The following is a 23,746-nucleotide window of genomic DNA, read 5'->3' as shown; positions in this document are numbered from 1 at the left end:
ATTCACCAGAACCCATCACCTTTAACTACATCCTCATTCCTACAAATGACTTATTTCCTTCTGGCCACAGGGTCGCTGCCACCATTGTGTTTCCACAAATAGTAACCTGGTATCAAATGCATACCTACGTCACACTTACTACTATAGGGTCGACGAGATGGCTCAGTGGCAAAGGCATTTGCCATCAAGCCTGAGGACATGAGTTCAATGTTTAATATGCACCCCATAAATGCAACACACAAAAGGTAATTTAAAAAATATGATCATCACACTCAGCTTTTACACACGCACACACGCATGCCTTCTGAGCTTATCACTCCTCCACGATGGCTGGACTGTGACAAGGGCACTTCACCAGAATGCTACTCCCCTCCACCAGCCCCCACTCTACCCATCCGAGTCTAAATTAAACTTAAGAATTTCTTAGCTTTTAATATAGTTGGTTTTTAAGAAAACCTTTATTGTGTTTATGGTGTATGTGTGAGCATGTAGATCAGAAGATAACCTCAAGTGCTGCTCTTCCCCCTTTTTGAGACATGTACAGACACACAAATATCCACATAAATAATCTTTAAAAGATAAATCAGGTCAGCATGAATGACTATGGCTTTATTACAGTAAAGATATATGACAAAATTCTCCAAGTGGTAAAGTTCATAGCTAGCAGTGATTTCCGAATGACATGCACATGTAAATGTCCTATATCACACCTACTCACAACTGTGTAACACACAGTACTAAGAGGGACCAGGAACTGCACTTGTATGACACACAGGACTGCACTAAACATACATACATCTGCATCATTCAGAACTGTCATCCACCCACAAAAACTGCTCAAACAAGAAGCCAGCATCACCTCCCCTTTCAATGTTGGGCTCACCTCTTCTGTGACTTTTCATTTACCTTTATAACTGAAACTTTTCAAATATAAGAATTATGCTAAATAAGCCTACAGATTCTCCACAGGGTTTTCTTCTACAGTAAATATGTTATATAGATATATATTATGGATCTCCAGTAACCTTAGTAGGACATGATTTTCTTTTCCTTTGAGACAGTCTCAGGAACTCATGGGTTGGCTTTGAATTCACTACATCATCCAGCATGACCTTGAACTTCTGAGTACTAGAATCACCGGCACAATGCCTGGTTATACAGCTGGTGAACAGACCCAGGGCTTCATGCATGCCAGGCAAACGCCCTATCAACTGAACCACATCTCCAGCCCTCACAGAACTCTTAAAATGCAATTCTGAATTTTTTAAAAATTCTTTTGGACTTTCTATGTTGTATTAAAAAAAAGCACTTCAAATTTTCCCTAGAAAGTAATACACATATAAAAACATGTTTCACATATGTTACACATTTATATGTCATTGCAAATACTTTACAATAGAGCTATATGCCACTTCTCTTATAAGGCATCCCCACAGTACATAAATAACCCACCTGTACAGTTTTCCCTAAATTAACAGCAATCGCATCATGACATTAAATGACAGACATGTTATTTGCCAAAAGCTCTTTAAAAAAAAAAGGAATTCAACATTAGAAATAAATTAGCTTTCCTTAATTTTTGTGTCACAAGATACCATAGTAGTGAAAAGTGTAAGCTCTTTGTGGGAAGCCACAGATCAGCGTCCATTACAAGATGGCGCTGACCGCAACCCGAAGCAGTGTGAATAAGCAATGTGCGCATGTGCAGGATAGGTAAAGTGCCAAGTCACTGCCCGCCCCGGGTCGTGTAAATGAGACTGTAAGCAGAACCAATCCTGTGTGACCACGCCACTCCTAGGCTTATATAAGCAGTGCCATTTTCCGGGCTCGGCGTCTTTCGCATCTGCTCACAGACCTTCCCAATAAACGTGTGCAGAAGAATCCTGTTGTGGCGTCTTCCTTGCTGGCGAGTCCGGCATACACAAGTGGTGCCGAAACCTGGGAACTGAACATCGTCGGGCACGAGCGAAGACCCCCTGCTTCAGGGATGATTCAGAACTGCTTCACGGGGAAGGAATGAATAAGGTAAGTCTCTGAGAGGTATGTTTTCCTTTGGGATAGATCCCTTAATAGCAGCTTTTCTTGTCCCGATCATTTTTGTCACAGCCTTGATCTTGTGCTACTGCCTTAATTGTCACCGTCCAGGGCATGAGTGCATCTGCTGGGAGTAAGAACCGGCAGACTCCGTAAGTCGAAGGTAGGTAACTACGCTGGAAACCCTGCATCAGTCTCTTAAAGGAGCAGCATGGGTGCAGGACAGTCAACCCCGCTAGTAAGAGCACTACAGGCCCTACTGAAGGAACGTAGATTGAAAGTGTCAGGCGATACCTTGAAAACCTTTCTTAAGGAAGTCGATAGAGTTGCTCCTTGGTTTGCCCCGACTGGATCCTTAACGATTCCCAGCTGGGAGAAATTAGGGAGAGACATACAATGGGAGGCTGAGGAAGGGAAGTTAAGGCCAGGTACTCGACCGCTATGGAAATTAATAAGGGCTTGTATATAGGATAAGAAATGTGAAGGAGTAGTGAAGGAGGGACAATGATTGCTGCAAGAACATCAGGAGAGCATGTCAGAAACAGAGAGAGGCAATAGAACAGGAGCGCGCAGAAAAAAGAAAACCAAGAAAGAAAAAGGAAAAGGGAAACAAAAAGAAAAGGAAGATACTAAAGAGGGGGATAAGTTAGGTTCTGAGTCCCTTTATCCTCCACTAGCCGAGCTTGTGCTACTAGAGCTCTCTAGCTCTGAAGACTCAGAACTTACATCGGGTGAGGAGGAGGACTTAGAGGAGGCTGCTGCGGTCTATGAATGAGAGCATTATGGCCCAGCAGGGATAACGCCTAGTGCCCCTCCTCCACCGTACACAAAGAAAACAGGAAATGACTTAGGATGTGGACATTCCTTTTGCACTCCAGCAGTGTGGAGAAAGTTGAGTCAGATGTTCCCAGTGTTTGAAGATCCGAACACTCAGAGAAGGTATCATGAGCCTGTTGGGCATAAGCAAGTGAAAGACTTGGCCGAGTCCATAAGGGCCTATGGAGTTAATGCGTCTTTCACACAATCCCAGGTAAAGAGATTTGCTTACAATGCTATGACCCCTGCAGATTGGACAAGTATAGTCAAGGCATGTTTAACTATGAGTCAGTATCTGGATTGGAAATCTATTTGGCATGATCTCTGCGGCAATCAAGCCCATGCTAATGCGATACAAGGGCAACAGGCGTGGAATTTCGATATGCTTACAGGACAAAGACAGTGGGCAAATAATCAGACAGCATATCCAATACAAGTATATGAGCAGATTAATAATAGAGCCTGCCTAATAAGAGAGAGGTGTCAGGGAACCTGACAAAAATCGTTCAGGGAATGAATGAGCCATTTTCTGACTTTGTGGCTCGCATGATGGAGGCTGCAGGAAGGATATTTGGCGATTCTGATGCTGCTATGCCATTAATAGAACAATCAGTCTTTGAGCATTGCACCAAGGAATGTAGAAACACAATAACTCCTTGGAAAGGGAAAGGGTTGCAGGCTTGGATGAAGGCCTGTAGGGAGATTAGGGGACCTTTGTCTAATGCAGGATTGGCAGCTGCAGTTTTATCAGCACAAAATATAAGAGATCCTGCATGTTATAACTGTGGGCAGACAGGACATCTGTGGAGTCAGTGTCCAAAAGCAAGGGGAAATAGAAAAGAAAAGAGAATACCAGGTTTATGTCCCAGATGTGGTAAAGGGAAACATTGGGCTAATGAGTGCAGGTCGGTTAAGGACATAAAAGGATGACCGATACCCCAAAGTGCTCCACAACAGTCAAAAAATGGGGCAAGGGGCTCACATCCCCAGGGCCCGCAAATGTATGGGGCACTGCAGACACCAATTTCCATGAGGCCACCCGCGAACCAAGGAGAGCCACTTTGGGTTCAGCAGGACTGGACCTCAGTGCCACCACACGAGTAGTCCTGATACCTCAAATGGGATGTCAGCCCATCCCCTCAGATTTTAAAGGTCCTTTGCCAAGAGATACAGTGGGTCTGCTTTTAGGCTGATCCTCTTCTGCTTTAAAAGGACTAGTGATACACCCTGGAGTCATAGACTCCATGTTCCCTAGTAAACAAGATTCCCAAGGAAATAAAGGATTCAGATCCTCGGGAACGACCTTTTCATATGTCTCTCTTGATATGGGAGATCATCCTACCTTACAACTGAATATAGAAGGTAAATTATTCCAGGGCATCCTGGACACAGGAGTGGATAAAAGCATTGTGTCTAGTTCCTGGTGGCCTGCATCCTAGCCTGTTAACCAATCATCACATACCCTACAAGGGCTGGGATATGAGGCCACTCCAACAATAAGTGCTAAATCACTAAAATGGACAGATACAGAGGGTAGGACGGGATCATTTCAACCATATGTGCTCCCGTTACCTGTAAATCTATGGGGGAGAGATGTGCTGAAAGCCATGAATTTTATATTAACAAATGATTATTCCAGGCAAAGTCAAATTAGGATGAAAGAGATGGGTTATATACCTGGTCTAGGGCTTGGAAAGAAGTTACAAGGAAGGGTCTTACCGATTGAGACAAAAGAGAAACAAGATAGAAAAGGGCTGGGTTTTTTTAGGGGCTGCTGAGGAGCCTCCGCCCATACCTTGGCGAACAGAGGACAAGGTGTGGGTGCCTCAGTGGCCTTTGCCCTCCGAAAAACTGGCTGCAGCTCAAGAATTGGTGCGGGAACAATTAGAACTAGACCATTTAGAGACTACCCGATCACCTTGGAATACTCCAATATTTGTTATAAAAAAGAAGTTAGGCAAGTAGAGGCTCTTACATGATCTAAGGGCTATTAATGCACAAATGCAGGTGATGGGTCCCGTCCAACGCGGGCTTCCACTCCTATCCGCGCTACCTAAGACATGGAAAATTATAGTTGTAGACATCAAGGATTGTTTCTTTTCTATCCCGCTCAATGAGAAGGTTAAACCTCGCTTTGCATTTACCTTGCCTTCTATTAATCACATGGAACCTGATAAACGCTATCAGTGGAGGGTTCTACCACAAGGCATGGCAAATAGCCCCACCATGTGTCAGTTATATGTAGGGAATGCTTTACAGCCGATTAGAGACAAGTTCCCCTCTTTAAAAATTTGTCACTATATGGATGACATATTGTTATGTGGACCTGAGGAGGGTATTATACACCAGGCCTATTGTGAGCTTGATAAGGCCTTGAAACAGAGAGGTCTTTTCATAGCCCCTGAAAAGGTACAACCATTAAATATCAGTCATTTTCTAGGAGCCAGAATTACACCACAATATGTCACCCCACAGAAGATTAGGATACGGAGAGATCATTTAAACACATTAAATGATTTTCAAAAATTACTGGGGGATCTTAATTAGATCAGACCGTATTTGAAGATCCCCACTTCTGAATTAAAAACCTCTATTCCAAATTTTAGAGGGTGATGAGCATATCACCTCATTGAGACAATTAACACCTGAAACCTCTGAAGTTCTTAATAAGGTAGAAGAAGCCTTACAAAAGGCCCAGCTAAACCGCATAAGTGAGCAAAAGCCTTTTCAGTTATGTATATTACAAACCATGAATTTGCCAACAGCGGTGCTGTGGCAGGAAGGCCCTTTGCTGTGGATACATCCACATGCTTCACCAGGTAAGACCGTAGAGCATTACCTCACTACAGTTGCAGAAATTTCACAAAAAGGAATTCGGAGTTCTATTACCCATTTTGGAAAATTGCCCGAGAGTCTGATTGTTCCATATACTGCATTTCAAATACAAACACTCTGTGCCACCATAGATGAGTAGACCATTCTTCGTTGCACATATCCAGGATATATTGATAATCATTTTCCAAAACATCCCGTTACACTTTGCATCATGTCATCCTGTGATATTTCCTAAAATAACAGCATCTGCTCCTATTCCCCAAGCAATATATATATACTGATGGTTCAAAAACAGGGTTAGGCAGCTATGTGGTGAATGAACAGCCTGTTACAATACAATTCCTACCTAATGCCCCTCAATTAGTAGAGTGTTTGGTGGTTTAGGAAGTTTCAAAAGGTTTTCTGATCCTATTAATATTATATCTGACTCCCATTATGTTGTTAATGCTGTTTCCCATCTTGAAACAGCAGGTATGTTTAAAATAGCTAGTCCAGTAGCAGGGATCTTTGAACAGATCCAGACATGTATTTTGAGTCGCTCCCAACCATTTTTTATTCAACATATTAGGGCGCACTCATTGTTACCAGGCCCTATGGCAAAGGGAAATGCCATTGCCGATCAAGCTACCAGAATGATGGCAATGCTGACCTAACCTCCAGTAATAACAGCTACTGAGTTTCATTCATTGTATCATGTTCCTGCCTCTACATTAAGGCTGAAGTTTAATATTACCTGTGCGGAAGCACGAGACATTAGCCTCAAATGTGCCAAATGCGTGGAATTTCTTAATGCCCCTTTGGTGGGGGTTAATCCTAGAGGTCTTCGCCCTCTGGATGTGTGGCAGATGGATGTCACACACACTTTCCAGCCTTTGGTAAACTACAATATGTCCATGTTTCCATCGATACCTGCTCTGGTGTCATACATGCCTCTCCTATGACAGGAGAAAAGACTATTCAGGTTATAGCTCATTGCTTAGAAGCATGGGCTGCATGGGGTAAACCCTTGATGCTGAAAACAGATAATGGTCCCGCATATACCTCCAATAAATTTCTTCAATTTTGTAAACAGTTGCGGGTGAAACATATAACTGGTCTCCCTTATAACCCACAGGGACAAGGAATCATTGAAAGAGCACATAGGACCTTGAAAATGTATTTGCAAAAACAGAAAGGGGGAATGGAGGCCCCAACGGCACACATGGCATTGTCTTTTACTTTATTTACCCTTAATTTTTAAAATTTGGATGCGCATGGCAAAGCACCAGCCGATAGGCATGGCCATTGGCCAAAGCCACCAGCTGAGATGGCCAAATGGAAGAATGTTTTGGATAATCAATGGAAAGGCCCGGATCCCATCCTTATCCGATCCAGGGGAGCTGTTTGTGTCTTTCCCCAGGGTGAAGACAATCCAATTTGGGTCCCCATGTGGCTGGTGCGGATCTTGAAGAATGAAGCTAGATTACAAGATGGCGGCTCTGATTCTCCTGATACTGATGTTCGATTTGGGAATAAGTATACCATTATGGGCTATAGTTAGATCTTGGCCTGTGCCCATGCCAGTACATTCAAATTCTACAGTGCTGCCATTGTTTACAGCTACTGAGTGTTACATGGATGCTCCATGCTCCCGGTGCATCCACCAGCAGCCCGAGTTATATAATGCTACAAGTTTTCCATTAAATTTTACACTTTGTTTTGTGGCAGCAAGCAAGGGTAATAAGACAAGTAAACTTCATACACCTTGTATGATTCTTAAGAAAGCTACTTTTGCTAACTGGGTGGATCCTGTGGCTTACAGTAAGGTGGGGACAGGAGTGCTAGGGGCTGTCTTGAATACACCTTGTATGATTCTTAAGAAAGCTACTCTTGCTAATTGGGTGGATCCTGTGGCTTACAGTAAGGTGGGGACAGGAATGCTAGGGGCTGTATTGAGTCATATTAGTTCAGGACAGATGGAAGGACCGGGAAATGTCGGTCTGAATTCATCAGCACCTATAAACATTACCACCACCATGATTAGAAGTAATGTTACTATAATTAAGAGGTCCAATTGGCATACCAATAATGCCACCTTGCAACAGATGATACCGTGGTACTATCCAGATTTGTCCTTTCCAGTAGTGTTTTCACTTTGCCAGTCTAAGATTAAACCCAAGAAACAGACTGCCAGAGGATTTAATTTATCCCCTCCTCTCAATTTGGCTATAATGAATAATACAGGTAATAGCACTAGCAAGGAAAATATTTGGCCCTTTTATCAAGGGGTGTTGAGTAATGAGGCTGGAGCTAGTGCCAGTGTATCTGCCTTTGCCTTGTTGAATGGTATATTTCATGAAGTACAAAATGTTTCAGCTACACGATCTAATATCTCTAGCCATTTGGATAACATTAAAATCAATAAGGTGTTTAGGAATGCATCTGCACAACCGGTGTTGGTGTGTGTGGACCCCCCCCCCCATTTTTCTTTATGTTATCCAACTTTCAGAATAATTCTGATATCTTGGATTATACGAATGTTACATGCTATTTAGCACAATGCTGGAATGGATCACTAGACCTAGCCTTGGTTGTGCACGTGCCTACCTTTGTGCCCATCCCGGTAGAAGCCGATCCTGAAACTTTCCCTATTACATCATTAATAAGACATAAAAGAGACTTTGGCATTACTGCAGCTATTATCACTGCTATTATCATCTCTGCAGCTGCAGCTGTGACAGCCGGCATAGCCATGGCTAATCAAGTTACAACAGCTACTGTTGTTAATCAAATTTCAGAAAATACTTCTGAAGCTTTGGCCACTCTACAGAAAGTGGATGCACACTTGACATCAGACATTCTGTTGGTCAATCAGAGAGTTGATTTGCTCCAAGCCCATGTGGAACAACTCACAGATGTGGTTCAAATGAGCTGCGTGTCAGCAACCCCGCATCTATGTATTACACCTCTGAAATTTATGAATGATACATTTATTCAAAGTCATAATCTTTCTGCTTATTTACAAGGAAATTGGACTAGGGAGCTGGACCAGATGCAGCAGCAATTACAGATCCAGATCTTGAGCCTTAATGGAACATGAGTGGACCCTGTTACCTTTGGCAATTTTACTTCTTGGCTTACCTCTTCATTTTCTTACTTTAAGGAATGGGTGGGAATATTTCTTTTTGGCACAATTATATGCTGTGGATTTGTGTTTCTGCTATGGTTGGTCTGCAAATTCAGATCTCAACAGAAATGTGACAAGGTGATTGTTGCCCAAGCACTCATGGCCATTGAACAAGGTACCTCCCCCAAAGTGTGGCTGGCTATGCTACATAAATAACGGGCGCTTGAGTCCTCAGCTTTTGCACCCCAGGGGTTTTACCCATTGCACTGGGACAAGTGAGGTTCACCAGGCTAGGTCAGCCCTTGCACATTGCTGGGATGTTGCCCATTGCACGCGATAGGGTGATCTTTGCCCACCTGATTTTTCCCTCCTTGATCATTATGGTCTGAGGAAGATCATGACTAGATCGTAGGGATAGGCTTGTAAGAAATAAAAAAGGGGGAGATGTGGGAAGCCACAGATCAGCGTCCATTACAAGATGGCGCTGACTGCAACCTGAAGCGGTGTGAATAAGCAATGTGCGCATGTGCAGGATGGGTAAAGTGCCAAGTCACTGCCCGCCCCGGGTCGTGTAAATGAGAGACTGTAAGCGGAACCAATCCTGTGGGGCCACGCCACTCCTAGGCTTATATAAGCAGTGCCATTTTCCGGGCTCAGGGTCTTTCGCATCCACTCACAGACCTTCCCAATAAACGTGTGTAGAAGAATCCTGTTGTGGGGTCTTCCTTGCTGGCGAGTCGGGCGTCCACACTCTTAGAAAAACATCTCAACATATTTATCTTCATGGGTTTCCTCAAAAGTGAGGCTGGGGCCGTAGCTCAGCACACAGGCTCTGGGTTTCACACCACAGAAAAAAGTATGAATGTCCAGGTATGGACCCATGTTGACCTAATAATTAAAATCACTTTTCATACATTTTGGGGCTCTGTGACACTATGAATTTTCTGTCATATGAGAGGCAAGTCTAAGAGAAAAGGTTTTCTACCTTTCTTGGATAGCCAGGGTTGCTTGCCAGTCTTCACTCTCTAAAGCTGTGACTCTGAAATGCATTTCCACATCTCTTAGGTATCTTTTGAGTATTTATTTGCTATCAGTTCAGAATCACGAATGTTTCTAAATTCCTTGCATTCAGTTCTTTTAGTCAGCATGATTTTATAGATGTCTATTAAATTTTGGACCAGGAAGAAAGGTCTTTCCATATTCCTTATATCCAGTTTCCTCTCATGAATTTTCTCCCTTTGAGCAAGCCATGAGCCCACGAAATTCTCCACCCTGTTTACACTGTAGGATTCTCTACCCCAGGGACTGACATGGACAGAGACTTGAGTTACAGCTGAAGGCTTCCCCAGATCTGTCTTAGATTTCCCACCAGTGTGGACATTCTAGTGCTTGGGTAAGATCTGAAACCTAGAAATAGGCTTTTCCAAGTTCCCCACCTTAACTTAATTTCTCATCAGTATAAATCTTCTGACACTGATTGAGCTGAGCCATGAGCAGAATCTTCCCAACACTCCTTAAATTTATAAGATTGTTGACCAGTGTGAACTCTCTCATGCTTAATAGCATCTGACTGCCGAGCAACGGCTTCTCTGCATTCAGCACGTCCTTGGGCTGCTCGACACTGTGAACTCTCTGATGTTTAATGAGATGTGACTGCTGAATAAAGGCTTTGCCACATTCATTACACTCATAGGGCCGCTCACCAGTGTGAATCCTCTGGTGCCGGGCGAGGTCTGATGCAGAAGCAAATGCTTTCCAGCACTCCTGACATTTATATGGCTTTTCTCCAGTATGCAGTCTCTGATGTCGGGTCAGTTCTGAGCTGTATCTGAAGGCCTTCGGACATTCCTTGCATTGAAAACGTTTCTCCCGAATATGAATAGTCTTGAGATCTGTATCATGTGAACGCCAACTAAAGTCCTTGCCCTTCTCCTTACAGTCATATGTTGTCTTAGCAGTCTGAAGTTGAGTATGTTCTGGATCACGAAGGACGGTCTCTCCATATTCCTTACCCTCCCAGAATTTCTCTCCTGTATGAATCAAGGAATGTGGAGTGGGTTCTAAACCAGAACCAAAGGCCTTTTCTCCTTCATTGAATTCGTGTGCTTTCTTACTATGAATTTTCTGATGTTGAGTCAGGTGTGCTCCACGGGTGAAGGCTTTCCCACACTCCTTACAAACATAAGGCTTCACACCGGTGTGAACTCTCTGATGCCGGCCAAGGTCGGATCTGCAAATAAAGCCTTTCCCACATTCCTTACACTTGTAGGGCTTTTCTCCAGTGTGAATCTTCTGATGTCGAGAGAGGTCTGAGGGGCAACGGAAGGCCTTTTCACAGTCCTTACATTTAAAAAGTTTCTCCCTGTTATGAATTTTCTTAAGACTACTAACGATGGAACGCAGACTGAAGGCCTTGCCACATTCTTTACACTCGTACAGTTTCTTACCGGTGTGAACTGTCTCACACCGAGGAAATTCTGGGTCTGGAAAGAATGCTTTCCCGTTTTCCTTATCTTCAAAGAACTTCTCACCAATGTAAATTAGCTGCCGCTGGGTATGATCTAAGGCAAAACTAAAGGAGTTTTTACATTCCTTACATTTATGCAATTTATCGCCAGTATGAATCTTCCTGTGTTGACTTAACTGTGACCCACACGTGAAGGCTTTCCCACACTCCTTGCAGATGTAAGGCTTTTCACCTGTGTGGATTCTCTGATGTTTAATAAGATGAGACTGTTGGATAAAAGCCTTCCCGCACTCATTACACTCGTAGGGCTTCTCGCCAGTGTGGATCCTCTCGTGACGAGTAAGGTCTGAGCCACAGCTGAAGGCTTTTCCACATTCCCTACACTGATAGGGCTTTTCTCCAGTGTGAATCCGGTGATGGCGAGTCAGGTCGGAGCTGTAATTAAAGTACTTTCCACATTCCTTACATTCATAAGACTTCTCGCCAGTGTGAGTCCGGACATGGACGCTAAGCAGTGAATGAAATCTGAAGGCTTTCCCACACTCCTTACATTTGAAAGGCTTTTCCCCAGTGTGAATCCTCTTGTGACCAGTGAGGCTAGAACGGAAGCTGAAAGCCTTGCCACACTCTTCACACTGAAATGCCTTCTTGCCAACATGAACCTCACGGTATCGAGTAAGTTTAGGGCCAGGAGGAAAGGTCTTTCTGCATTTTTTATCTTCCCCAAATTTCTCACCTTTGTGAATGAATTCAAGTGGAGTGGGCTCTGGTGGAAAACTAAAGGACTTTTCAGATTTAAGTCCCTTTGCTTTCTCGTCTATATTCAGTCTTGGACACTGATTGAAAGCTGTGAGCAGATTCAGAAGGGGCAATTTGTCATAAGTGAGTGTCATTTGCTTGAGGTTTTCTTCTGGATTCTCATTGTGTGATGGACTCTGACCTTTGTCTTCCCAATCTGCCACAGGACACGAGCCTTCAAGTCCAGGATTTGGCTCCATTCCCATTACCTCCCAGTGGGACAACCGACTTGTGCATGTGATGTTTTTTGGTAGGATTTTCTTCATCTGCCACCCGGAATCTGTATCTGAAAGATGAGAATGTACAGGTGTACTGTTTTATTATAAAGAGAAAAAAAAAAAGCCATCAAAAGCTAAGATTAAAGTAAATTGCACGAGAAGTGAATGTCTTAACAAACAAAACAATAACAACAAAACCCCAAATTTGGACAATATTAAAAAGGACAAAAATAAACAGAAATTTCAGAGAGCTAATTTAAAAAGCTGTCAAGGTGGGGTGGGGTGGGTGGGTGGGGGTGCAGTTTGCTTAGAACAGACTAACATTTTATAAACCCAGGTAATCAAAAAGCATAAACACACTAATCCAATAACAACGATGTAACATAGCTCACAGTTGGTCTCTTCCACTGCCATGTTAATGATTACACAGGCTGCTTCCTTCATGGATTTTTAAAATGTATGCATCTATTTTATGCAATTGGGTGTTTGCCTGCATGTTAATGTGTCTGTATACTGTGTATACTTGTACCCAAGGATACCAGAAGTGCCAGAAACCCCCTAGGACTGGAGTTAGGCAGCTGTGAGCCACCATGTGGGTGCTGGAAAGCAAACCTGGGTTCTCTTTAAGAGCAGCCAGTGCTCTTAACCACTGAGCCATCTCTTCAGCCTCTATATGGCTTTTTGTACCATAGAAGACAAAAGCATATCCAGGCTGGCGGTTCAGTCAAACTAATTTATCATTATGATGATGATGATGATGTGGAGAGAAAGAGAGAGGGGGAGAGAGAATGAGACAAACTGTGAGCATGTACATGCCACAGTAGACATATGGAAGTCATTGTGTGTGTGTGCACTGCATGAGCGTGCAGAAGTCATACTACAACTTTCAGAAGCCAGTTTTGCCACCATGGGACTGAACTCAGGGCCTCAGAAGAACAAAACGAGAAACACTTTCACCTGCTTAGCTATCTTGCTGGTTCCTAGTACATAATTCCTACAGAGCGCCTGGTAGTCTGTGCTGAAGGACTGACAAAGGCCAGCCTCTCCCGCAGAGGAGATAATGGAGAAGCACAGGGAAGTGGACACGCCGGGCTCGTTCCTGCGGTGTCCCCTAGTTGCCCCTCTTTGGCCCTGACCTCTTTGCAGGTAGTTCTCCTAAGTAGCCCAAACGGGTTTTACTTGTTATTTTTAACAGATGACTTTCTATGCAAACATTTCTGGGCACATTCCTACCACAGAAAAGAATACAAAGTTTCTTAATACATTCTTTCTTAATACTAGCAAGTCAAAATAAAATTAGAAAGCTGGTAACTGTGGGTTAAAAGAATTCCTCATGAATTCAGGAAACAAGGAAGGATCGAGAAGCAGGGTAACCCAAGAAGGCTGCGTGTGCTGGCCCACGGGAGGAAGGAAAAGTTTAAAGGTAGCTAAAGTGAAAGACGTGTTCACAATTTTTAGGAAACTTTATAAACACCCAAATGGAAAACGGTAAGAAGACAGCAAGGGAGGGCAGGCATTTGACCTCCTTCATTCATAAAATCGTGACTTTGTTAGCCGAGAATCCCTACTCGCCCCTGCACCAGCTGGGAAACCCTGTCTGCCCTCCTTCCCCCAGCCCCCCGACCCCTGCACAGATAAAACTCCTCCTCCACCAGCTTGGAGAAACTCCTGGCTAACGCATCATCCCTCCTTGTCACCTCTTTCTAGCCCCACCCAAGAGTGGCCCCCGAGGGGCTCAGTTTTTGACCATGAATGGACACCATCCCAGGTCTTAGCTGACATATCACTGCCCTGTGCCCAAGACACACAAAACACCCCTGATTTAGCCTGGATGTGTGACTTCACTGACCACATGTGAGATCAGCGAATCCTCTGAGAACTGCCTCCTAATAAACCTGCCTTTATCTACTTTTAATCTGGTCTGATTTGGCCTATATCACCAAGGGAGAGGAAGAGCCTATGGATGACCCCTGGAGCGAGAACTGCGCTTTACTTTTTGTCTCATGTAGGACAAATAGGATGACAGAGGTTATAGCAGACTGTGGAGTGAAGGCGGTGCAGAGAAGGCCAGCCTCCAGTTAGCCTTTGCCACAGGCCATTCTCGGGAGAGGGTCTGGACCAGTGTGTGAGAGGTGCTGCTGAATGGCCAGACTAACGGATGACCACCCCAGCCATCTTCACTCACTCACCCGGGCAAAATCTGCTCTCATTGCCCAAATCCACGCAGGCATCTTGCTCTTTTTCTGACACAGGGAACACATGTGGTTGATAAATGCAAAGTCCTATGTGAAAGATAAAACACAGGCAGTGACCACATGGAAAGGAAGCCAAAAAGTTTGACCTGGTGCCCTGGTAACAAAGCAAGAGAAATCGACAGGCAGGACAAAGAAAAAGCACAACACATTTTGGGAGGACAGTATCTCTGCAAAAAACCCACTAGCCATTTTCCAGAAGAAACATAGGTCAGAAATCCCCCTGACATTTCTAAAAAAAAAACAAATTCAGGGATGTCTGGGGCTGAGTCTCACCCACAGAGACGAGGTGGCGATAGTTCTCCAACATCACGTCTCTGTATAAACTCCTCTGTTCCGGGCTCAGACACGCCCACTCCTCCGGAGAGAAGTCGACGGCCACATCTCTGAACGTCATCACCTGTCATGGCACAAACCCAATCAGTGTTAACGGTCAAAGTTGAAGAAATGATTCAGCTGGAAGGAAGAAAGATGGCAAAGGGCAGAGCAGGGAACGGTCCACAGAGCTGGCAGTTTGTGGCTCTGGAGAAAAGGTCAAGGGACCGAGTGTGACAAACAGAGTAGAGTGCCCACAGGCTCTTAAAACTACTGTTCTGGGGACCAGGACTCAGTGGTAGTGTGTGGTAGTGTGCTTGCTGCTCTTCCAGAGGGCCTGAATTGAGTTCCAAGTATCCATCCTGGGCACCCATAGCTCCAGAGGATTGGACACCCCCTTCTAGCCTCCACCGGTTCCTCCCCACACATTCTGTTATTTACAGAAGCAGACATACATACACACTAAAACAATTATAAAATATAAAAAACAAACTATTGCTTGCTCACAACACCCTCATCGGCTTCACAGAAGGAACAACATCAAGACACAAGGACGGAGAAAAGACATGTTGGAGAGACGACACCTGTTTGAAGTCCATAAACCACGAGTAAATCTGGTCATTTTGTGGATATTTGTTCTTGAAGTGATGGGTACGTTCTGTCCAATTTTCCATCAGCTTAAATTCAAAGAATTATTTAGTGATGTATTCCCAAAATAAATACTAGATTTGTTTTGTTTTGTTTTGTTTGTTTCTGAGCACAACGTGTTGCTCTCTGTAAGCAACTGTCAATCAGCTAACTTCTTGCTAATTCCCAGGTCTCTGTACACTTAGGGTTCCTGTCCTGACCTCTCAATGCACCAGGAGAGCCACACACTGAAACAGGCCCTGAACTGCACCAAGTCTCATCCTGGCTGACTGAAATGCTCCAGTCTGTACAGGTAGTACATGAAAACCTTCTTGTCATCTGTCACCATAGTCCCACCTATGGATCTGACGTAACAGTCCAGGATGCCCTCCACAGACATGCTTTCTTCTGATTAGATAGGAACTCCACAGGAAGACCAACAGAGTCAACTAACCTAGACCCTTGGGGCTCTCAGAGTCTGAACCACGAACCAAAGAGCATACAGGCTGGACCTAGGCCTCCCTGCACGTATGTAGTAGATGCACAGCTTGACCTTCATGTGGGTCCTGAACAACTGGAGTGGAGGGCTATTGCAATATCTGTTGCCTGCTTGTGGGATATGTTCTTCTAGCTGGGCTGCCTTGTCTGGCCTCAGTGGGAGAGGAAGCACCTAGCCTTGCAGACACTTTAAGTGCCAGGGTTTGGAAAACACCCAGGGGGCCCCATCCGCTCAAAGGAGAAGGGGATAGGGGGGGTAGAGGAAGGATTGTGGGAAGGGGTGACTGATGGGGGGCACTGAGCGGGATGTAAAATGAGTAAGTAAATAAAAAGAAAGAAAGAAAAACAAAAACTAACAAAACAAACCACAGCCCTGCCGAGTGGGAGAGATATGGGTCTATTAACAGAAGAAAGAGTGGCATGCACAGAAAGGCCCAAGCTGCCCCACAGCACCATTGACGGTGCACAACGAGAGACAAGAACATTCTTGTAAGGAGAAATAGTTATTGTTGAGATAATATGAACTCACATGGGCCATGACTTGAAACTCCTGAATGCGACCAGTCAGTCCTCTTCTTGATTCCTATGTTGATGAGGCCAGCTCCTGAGAAGACAGCACACAGGGAAAAGAACCAAGAGACGGCTGGCTTTCCACAGATCATTCAGAGGGAGCATGAGAAATGACAGCCCCGCCAAAAGTCAAGAGAACCCCAAGTAAAGCAGGATGACATTGTAATCTTGTAAATTGTGGCAAAAATCATTCTATAGGTGGTGGTGATGGCACACATGTTTAATCCCAGCACTCAGGAGGCAGAGGCAGGTAGATCTCTGAGTTCGAGGCCAGCCTGCTCTACGGGGTGAGTTCCAGGACAGCCAGAGTTACTTGGAAAAGCCCTGTCTTTAAAAATAAAACAAAATAAATAAAATCATTCCAGAGATTAGGATATGAGACAAGGTTATTCTGATTTTGTTGGGAGCCGGACTTTTAGCAGAAAGCGGCTATCAGCTTTGCAGCCATCTTGAGCCATATACCCTGACATGAGACTTGGATTACAATAGCCTACAACAGCTGAGCACACTCCGATAATCTTGGTTTAGATACTTTGGGTGTGTGAGATTAAAGGTGTGTGAGATTAAAGGTGTGTGACTTAGAGATCAGATTTAGAGACAAGACCTAAGGGCATGATTAAAGGCGTGACCAAAAGGCATGGCTTAGAAGTGAGACATATAAAGGTGAGAGGCAGACAGAAGAGAGATCAGAGAATCAGACACTTTAGGGTGTACAATTTAGAGAACAATTTGGAGTAACAGAGGAACTAGACACATTATTGAGTACAACTAGGAACTAGGAGGAGTACAACTAGGAACTCAAGACTTGGGACTTAGACTAGGAAGAGAGACTGAAGAATAAACGGGATTGAATCACACTCTGGTCTCCATTTTGAGTCCATCCTCACTCTCTCTCTTGCTGAACCCTGACCCTCAGACAGGAGCGGCAGCTTGGTCCGGGAAACAGTGGCCGCCAAGCACGGAGTGGAGAGGGCCTCAACATTTTTGGCTGCCCAAAAGTGGGGCAGCCTAGGCCCCAACATTTTTGGCGCCCGAACGTGGGCTAGTGCGGTTCCCAACATGATTTAATCTAAATGCCTCCAAAAACTCTACGAAGCTGGAGTAGAAATCCTCAAAGGAAACGGAGCTCTCCCTTGTGGGTGTCCACTGGAGCTGTTGGGACTCCTCTGTACGTCCAGGACAGGGGCTCATACTTTCCCTGTGTCTAACAAAGTCTACAGCATCTACTGAGCCATTTCCAGCTGCAACATCTAAGAAGGGTCACGCTAGAAAACTGAAGACAGTTTTGAGGCTATAACAAGTCTGAAGAAAGTCACCAGGCAATCAGTGAGACAAGCACACACACAGGCCCCAGAGTTCACAGGGCACCTGCAGAAGCGGCACACAGTCCACCTCCACTGCCAGTCCCCACTAACCTCCAACCCCGGTACAGTCCTAACAAGTGTGCCTCGCAGCCTGGGTGCTGGGCCTCGCCTCTGCAGAGAGAAATAACTGCTCTTTAAAAACTTTATTTTTACTTTACGTGAATGAGTATTCACCTGCCTGAGTATCCGTGCACCCCATGTGTCCCTGGTGCTCCCTGAGGACAGGAGAGGATGTCAGATTCCTTGGAACTGGAGTCAGAGATGGTTGTGAGCTGCCATGTGGTGCTGGTCCTCTGCAAGAGCAATGGGTGCTCCTAACTGTGGAGTCATCTCTCCAGTCTCTAACTCTACACTTCAAGGATAATTACATTTTAAACTTAGTTAGAGATGTGGAAAGGGCTAGAGAGATAGCTCAGCAGTTAAGAGCACTGGCTGCCCTTCTAGAGGACCTGGGTTCAATTCCCAGCACCCACGTGCTGGCTCACAACCATCTGTAACTCCAGCTTCAGGGGATCAGCCATCCTTTCCATGGGCACTGCCTGCACAGGATACAGAGACATCCAAACAAACACCTACACACGTATAATTAAAACAAAGAAACAAACAAACCCCCAAACCAGCCAGCCAAACAAACAACGAAGAAACAGGACAGACATAGTGGTCAACGTCTTTATCTTAGCGCTGAGGAATGAGAGGCAGGAAGATCTTTGAGTGTGAGGCTAGCCTGGTCCACATCTCGAGTTCCAGGCCAGCTGGAGCTACATAGTAAGACCCTGTTTCAAAAACAAAAAACAAAAACAAAAAAAACCAAGTGTGTGTGGGGTGGGGGTGGGGGTGGGGTGGAGGAAGGGAGGAAGCTGTCACAGAGAGCAGAGCGGGGCGCAGTGAGGCTCACGAGAATTCCATGTAAAGCGTATACTATCCATTTCCCTAGGACACGAAGAGCTCTGTGCTCGTGATGGGTCTTTGCAAGTCAAGTGAAGGCTGCTGTGAAGTGAAACACACTTAGTGTTTTGGGAGGAGACGGGGAGGACTTAAGAGTAACTATTACACAGTCTGAAATTCTAATCCTGCATCCCTCCTGAAGCCATGTAGAGATATCAGAGATAAACAGCACCTGTGTGGACAGTCTGGCAACGAGAAACACTCACTCTGTAAGGGGTGGGCAAACACTGAACACAAGATTCTGACAGACAAGACAGGAAAAGCAGGCAGGGAATTCACAGGATCTCTGTGAATTCTAGGCCAGCCGGGGCTACACAGACTAGGGCCAGTGACACTCTGTGTCTCCCCAGACACCAATAAAGTCAATGGGTGGTGGCACACACCTTTAATCCCAGCACTTGGGAGGCAGAGGCAGGCGGATTTCTGAGTTCGAGGCCAGCCTGGTCGGGCAGAAACAGGCAGTGACTTTAAGGGCAGCCTGGTCTACAGCGTGAGTTCCAGGACAGCCAGGGCTACACAGAGAAACCATGTCTCGGGGGTGAGGGGTCGGGGGAGAAGAAGTGACTGTTGCTAAAAGGAGACGCGTAAGGGGGGGCCTGGATTCAAGGTGACTAAACAAATGCCTGTGAGACTGTGAGTGGATACTAACACCTACCTGCCTAAATAAATGTGATGGAAGAACACGATGGTTCAGGGGAAATAGCACACAACGTCACCTAAAAAAAGTTAGATAAAAAACCCTGAAGAGAGGATAGGCCGAGGAAATGCCTCGGGTTACGAGCACTGTTGCTCTTGCAGAAGACCCTGGCTTCATTCCCAACACCCACATGATGGTACAGGGCCATCCAGCATTCCAGTTCCAGGGGATTCAACGCTCTCTTCTGACCTCTCCAGGGAATCAGGCATGTACTTGGTATACATACATATATATACACAGGCAAACACTCAGGCACATAAAGTAAAGTTATTAAAAAATTTAAAACTCGCAAAGAGCTATGCTAAAAAGGTCAACTTCCTCTAATGGAGATGAAGCTCAAGTTTTTATTAGACTTTTCCACCCTGAAAATGTATGGCTTGTATATTTGTGGATAGCCAAGTTATCATTCAATTTAATTATTCATTCAATTATTTAATTAATTAACTTAATTCAATTAATTAACTTATTTTGGATTTTTGAGACAAGGTTTCATTATGTAACCCTGGTTGGCTGGGAACTACTAAGTAGACCAGGGTAGCCCTAAACAGAGATAGCCTGTTTCTGTCTTCAAATTGTTGGGATTAAAGACTTGCACTAGCATGCTCAACTCATCAATTTTTTATAATAGTATCAAGGAGTGGACATACACTTGTAACCTTGCACATGAAAGCAAGATCAGGAAGGTCCCCATGGCTGGGAGAAGCGGAGAGAAGCAGAAGTCAGGGCAGAGAACCAAATCCAGATCCTCCGCAAACGCACCATCCAGTCTTTAACACCTGAGCCTCTCCTGTCCCTTTCTCTATTCTTCTATCTCCCAGTTATGTTTCTGCCATTCCACTCACCAAGACGAGGAAGCACTTCCTTCAGCTCCACGCCCACTTTCAGAAAGCACAGTGTCTGTTATTAAACACAATGCTCATTTTTTTGTGTGCTGGGGCAGCTGCTTTATCGTGGTTACATACACGGTCATGTACATACTTACAGGCGTACATAAACTGTCCACTGAATGTGACCATCGCTTTCTGGAACACACACAGGGCAAGGTAATTGCTCACAGCTCCCACATTAATCCCAAGTGTGTGTACCCTATCTCTAAGCTCCCATACTAACTCCAACCCTGCTAGCCGGGAACACTACCACATCTTCTTCAGAACTCCACAACTCTGCAGGAAAGCCTCTGCTTTCATGGCCATTCTGATTCCAAGCTTTAAACTGACACTCGCTATGCCCCATAGATCTTAGACGTTCCTAGGGCTTCAGGCTTGAAGCCAATTGGGTTGAACCCCTCCCCCGGAAGTTGCTTGGTCACGGTGCACTCTGGGAAATGTAGTCCGTCTCTGTATTGTCTTTAACAAAAGACTACACTGCAACTGTCAATGTAAAGGTCCTGGCTTTAAACTCCATCACTTCCATCGACACAGACCTTCCCCCCACACAGAGCTAACATCTGTTCACAAGAGCTTCAGGAATTTCAGGACACGCTGAGATGGCCAATATTGAGATTTACATACTGCTCTTCCTCAGCTATCCAAAGGATGCCTCTAGCCGTTTTTTGGACCAGCAATATCCATGGGTGGGATGGTTCCTGGGAAATGTAGTCTCTGCCTGGGAAGCCAGAGAAATAGGCCTCAGAAAGATGATGAGACACATGGGTTGTAAAACAGCATCATACTGGTGGTGAGTTTGTACAGTCTACATTCCAACAGCAAACTAGCTGAATCACTCACAACCTCGTATCACACTAGCACCTGCCTGCTTTACGATGAAAGAGGAAAAGGGTTAAGTTTTACTTGGTGCCTGGTCCAAACCCCTATCCTGCCTAAAAATCCACGAACCTCCTACCTTGACCTCAGGTTTAGAGTCTCTTCCACTTTCAAATTAACAGAAATACCTTAATCCCAATCTCCAAATACTCTTTTTTTTTTTAATGCCTTTGGGTGTTTTGCCAATGGACAGGGTGGATCCCTTGAAGCTGGGATCATAGACAGTTGTGTGCCACCACGAGGGTAGTGGGAATCAAAGCCAGTTCCTCTGTAAGGGCAGCAAATGATCTTACTGCTGAGCCATCACTCCACTGCCTTCGACTCCCCTTAAAGCATGTGTTGTCAATGCATGCTCACGGCTATGTTATTGTCTTTGGCGTATCAATGCCATTCTGTGCATCTGTTTGCTTGCTTAAGTCCCAGTAGAGGAGGATGGGTCCCAGCAATTACAACTTAAGAGCAGGGCTTAGGAGGAGATCTGGAAGGCACTTCAATGGTGTCAGCCCCCCAGTGGACAGCTATGCCATGTACGGTTCTCATTAAGCTACTAAGCTACGAACCTCCTTCACGGCTCTGTCCACCCACCAGTCTCTTGTTCAACTATGTCACATCCAGTTCAGTGAAGTTATAATCTACCTGAGAGAGGACGAAGCACGACTTGAATTTTAATTCAAATGCCAGCTCACTGGCATGGTGTGATGGTTCTCACCTACCGCCCTAGCACTTGGAAGGTGGAGCTGAGAGGATCCAGATTCAGCCCTAAACTCTGATCTGATATATCCTGTTTGAGGCCAGCATGAGCTCAGCCTATCTCAAAATCAAACAAAAACCACCAAGTGACAACTGTGCTGGAACTTGGTTGGATATATATATATATATATATATATATATATATATATATATATATCAATCAGGCATGGTAGCCCACACCTGTAATCCCAGAATTAGCAGATGAATCTCTAAGTTCAATGTCAGTATGGATTTGCATAGCAAGTCCTATGCTAGCCAGGGCCTCTATCTAGAAGACAAATCTAGATAGATAGAGAGGCCCTATCTCAAGAAGAGAAAGGGAAGTGGGTAGGCTTATGGCATTGAAGTTTCTAAGTACTCCAGATAAGGAAATGAGATGACATTTACTTTCAAAATCTGGATGATGTGGACATGCCGCTGAGGCTGGGCCCTGCTGGTTCTTCAGTACTGTGTGCAGCTTGTTTCAATCATGGAGATGCTGCTGTCTCTGTAATAAACATAATCACATTCTGGACCGGGAAATGGTGGTTCACACCTGCTATCTCAGTCCTCCAAAGGGTGGCCGGGGCTAAAGATCCTGTCTAAACAACAAAACAACAGAAACCACTAGAGCAGGGGAGCTAGGAGGTAAAGAGAATTGCAAGCCAGCCTCAAAACCAAACCCCACCTGTGTCTCCTCAGGAACTCACTAGAGGAGGGAAGATGTCTGCTTGGAGGACCCTGGGCGTTAATAATGCCTCCCCCACAAAAAAAATCCACCGCTACGGACAAAACACCGTGTTTAAAAACAGTCGACTATATTGCCTGTAGATTGCCTACGCTGCACAATTAATTTACGGAAAAATAAAAATGCTATTTAGTTATTATCAGCTGTACCTTTTCCCTCCTGTAACGCGGACACCCCAGATGACCACACTTACTAATCATAATTTGAAAAAAAAAATGTGATTTAGGGTGCTTCATATATCTCTATAATTTTAGCCACTAGTGTACAGTGAGCTATCCAGTCCATACACAATCCCCAAGAACCATCCGATCCACCATACAATGTCCCCTCCCCACAAGAGCTTCATCCACTCACAAAGCGCCACAGCTCGACCCCAACTCTGGCTCATTTTCCTTACCTCGCAGTTTCTCTGCTGTTCAACTCCTCCCAGATCCAGCAGCACTAATCTCCTCATGCTCTCCCTCACACACACGTAGGGCTGTCATTGCGGACTCTGTCACCTACAGGACGAGACTGGCTTCCTCTTGGTCAAACTGCCGCTGCTGGGTTGGTCTCTGACGCTTGGGTCCTACATTCCCGTCAGCGACCCCAACTTCCAGCAGGAAGTCGAATTCGGAACAGCCTCCCTGGCCAGATTTCTGCCCGGGGATTGGATGACTCAGCCGCGGGCTTGCGGGCGCCAGCATGGTCTTGAACTACATTTCCCAGAATACCTCGTGGTCCCGCTTTGTCGCCACTTGAGTGGCAGTTCCTTGGAAATTCGCAGTGCTGGGTCACAGAATTGAAACAGACCAGCTAAACTTCCAAGGGTTTAAGAGGGTAAAGAGCTTGACGCCAAGCCCGATTACCTGAGTTCGATTCCCGGGGACACACAGTGAAAGACAGAATCTACTCCTCCGGCAAGTTGTCTGCTGAAGGCCACATGAGTGCTCACATACACACACACACAAACATAAACAAATGT

General features: G+C 45.0%; 1 protein-coding gene across 8 annotated transcripts; it reads right to left on the bottom strand.

Moving 5' to 3' along the window:
• Positions 1-588: 588 nt before the first annotated feature.
• Positions 589-23,419, bottom strand: LOC143441747 (uncharacterized). Of its 8 annotated transcripts, none has more exons than XR_013109427.1 (7): positions 23,180-23,419; positions 22,443-22,636; positions 16,496-16,570; positions 14,803-14,926; positions 14,464-14,556; positions 9,473-12,342; positions 589-2,158 (listed from the first exon to the last, which is right to left on the bottom strand). XR_013109427.1 is itself a non-coding variant. In XM_076931246.1 (7 exons), the coding sequence occupies exons 4-7, from the start codon at positions 16,502-16,504 to the stop codon at positions 10,229-10,231; spliced, it is 2,340 nt and encodes a 779-aa protein (XP_076787361.1). In that variant the 5' UTR covers positions 16,505-16,570; positions 21,054-21,147; positions 22,443-22,636; positions 23,180-23,419; the 3' UTR covers positions 589-10,228. The 8 variants fall into 8 exon arrangements, 7 of the variants coding, with proteins under 7 accessions (XP_076787361.1, XP_076787370.1, XP_076787376.1 ...); XM_076931246.1 differs by adding an exon at positions 21,054-21,147 and having other exon boundaries at positions 589-12,342; XM_076931255.1 differs by adding an exon at positions 19,501-19,561 and having other exon boundaries at positions 589-12,342.
• Positions 23,420-23,746: the final 327 nt, after the last annotated feature.

The sequence above is a fragment of the Arvicanthis niloticus genome, chromosome 1, assembly GCF_011762505.2.
Source record: "Arvicanthis niloticus isolate mArvNil1 chromosome 1, mArvNil1.pat.X, whole genome shotgun sequence".
Lineage (NCBI taxonomy): Eukaryota > Metazoa > Chordata > Mammalia > Rodentia > Muridae > Arvicanthis > Arvicanthis niloticus.
This window is presented reverse-complemented; position numbering and strand designations above follow the sequence as displayed.

What these genes read in the sequence shown, in the direction of transcription:
- LOC143441747 (XM_076931246.1), bottom strand. An exon ending in TCGCCACCTCGTCTCTGTGG is followed by an intron (nt 14,557 to 14,802) that starts GTGAGACTCAGC and finishes TCTTTCACATAG; the next exon opens with GACTTTGCATTTATCAACCA. An exon ending in TGAGAGCAGATTTTGCCCGG is followed by an intron (nt 12,343 to 14,463) that starts GTGAGTGAGTGA and finishes CTCATCTTTCAG; the next exon opens with ATACAGATTCCGGGTGGCAG.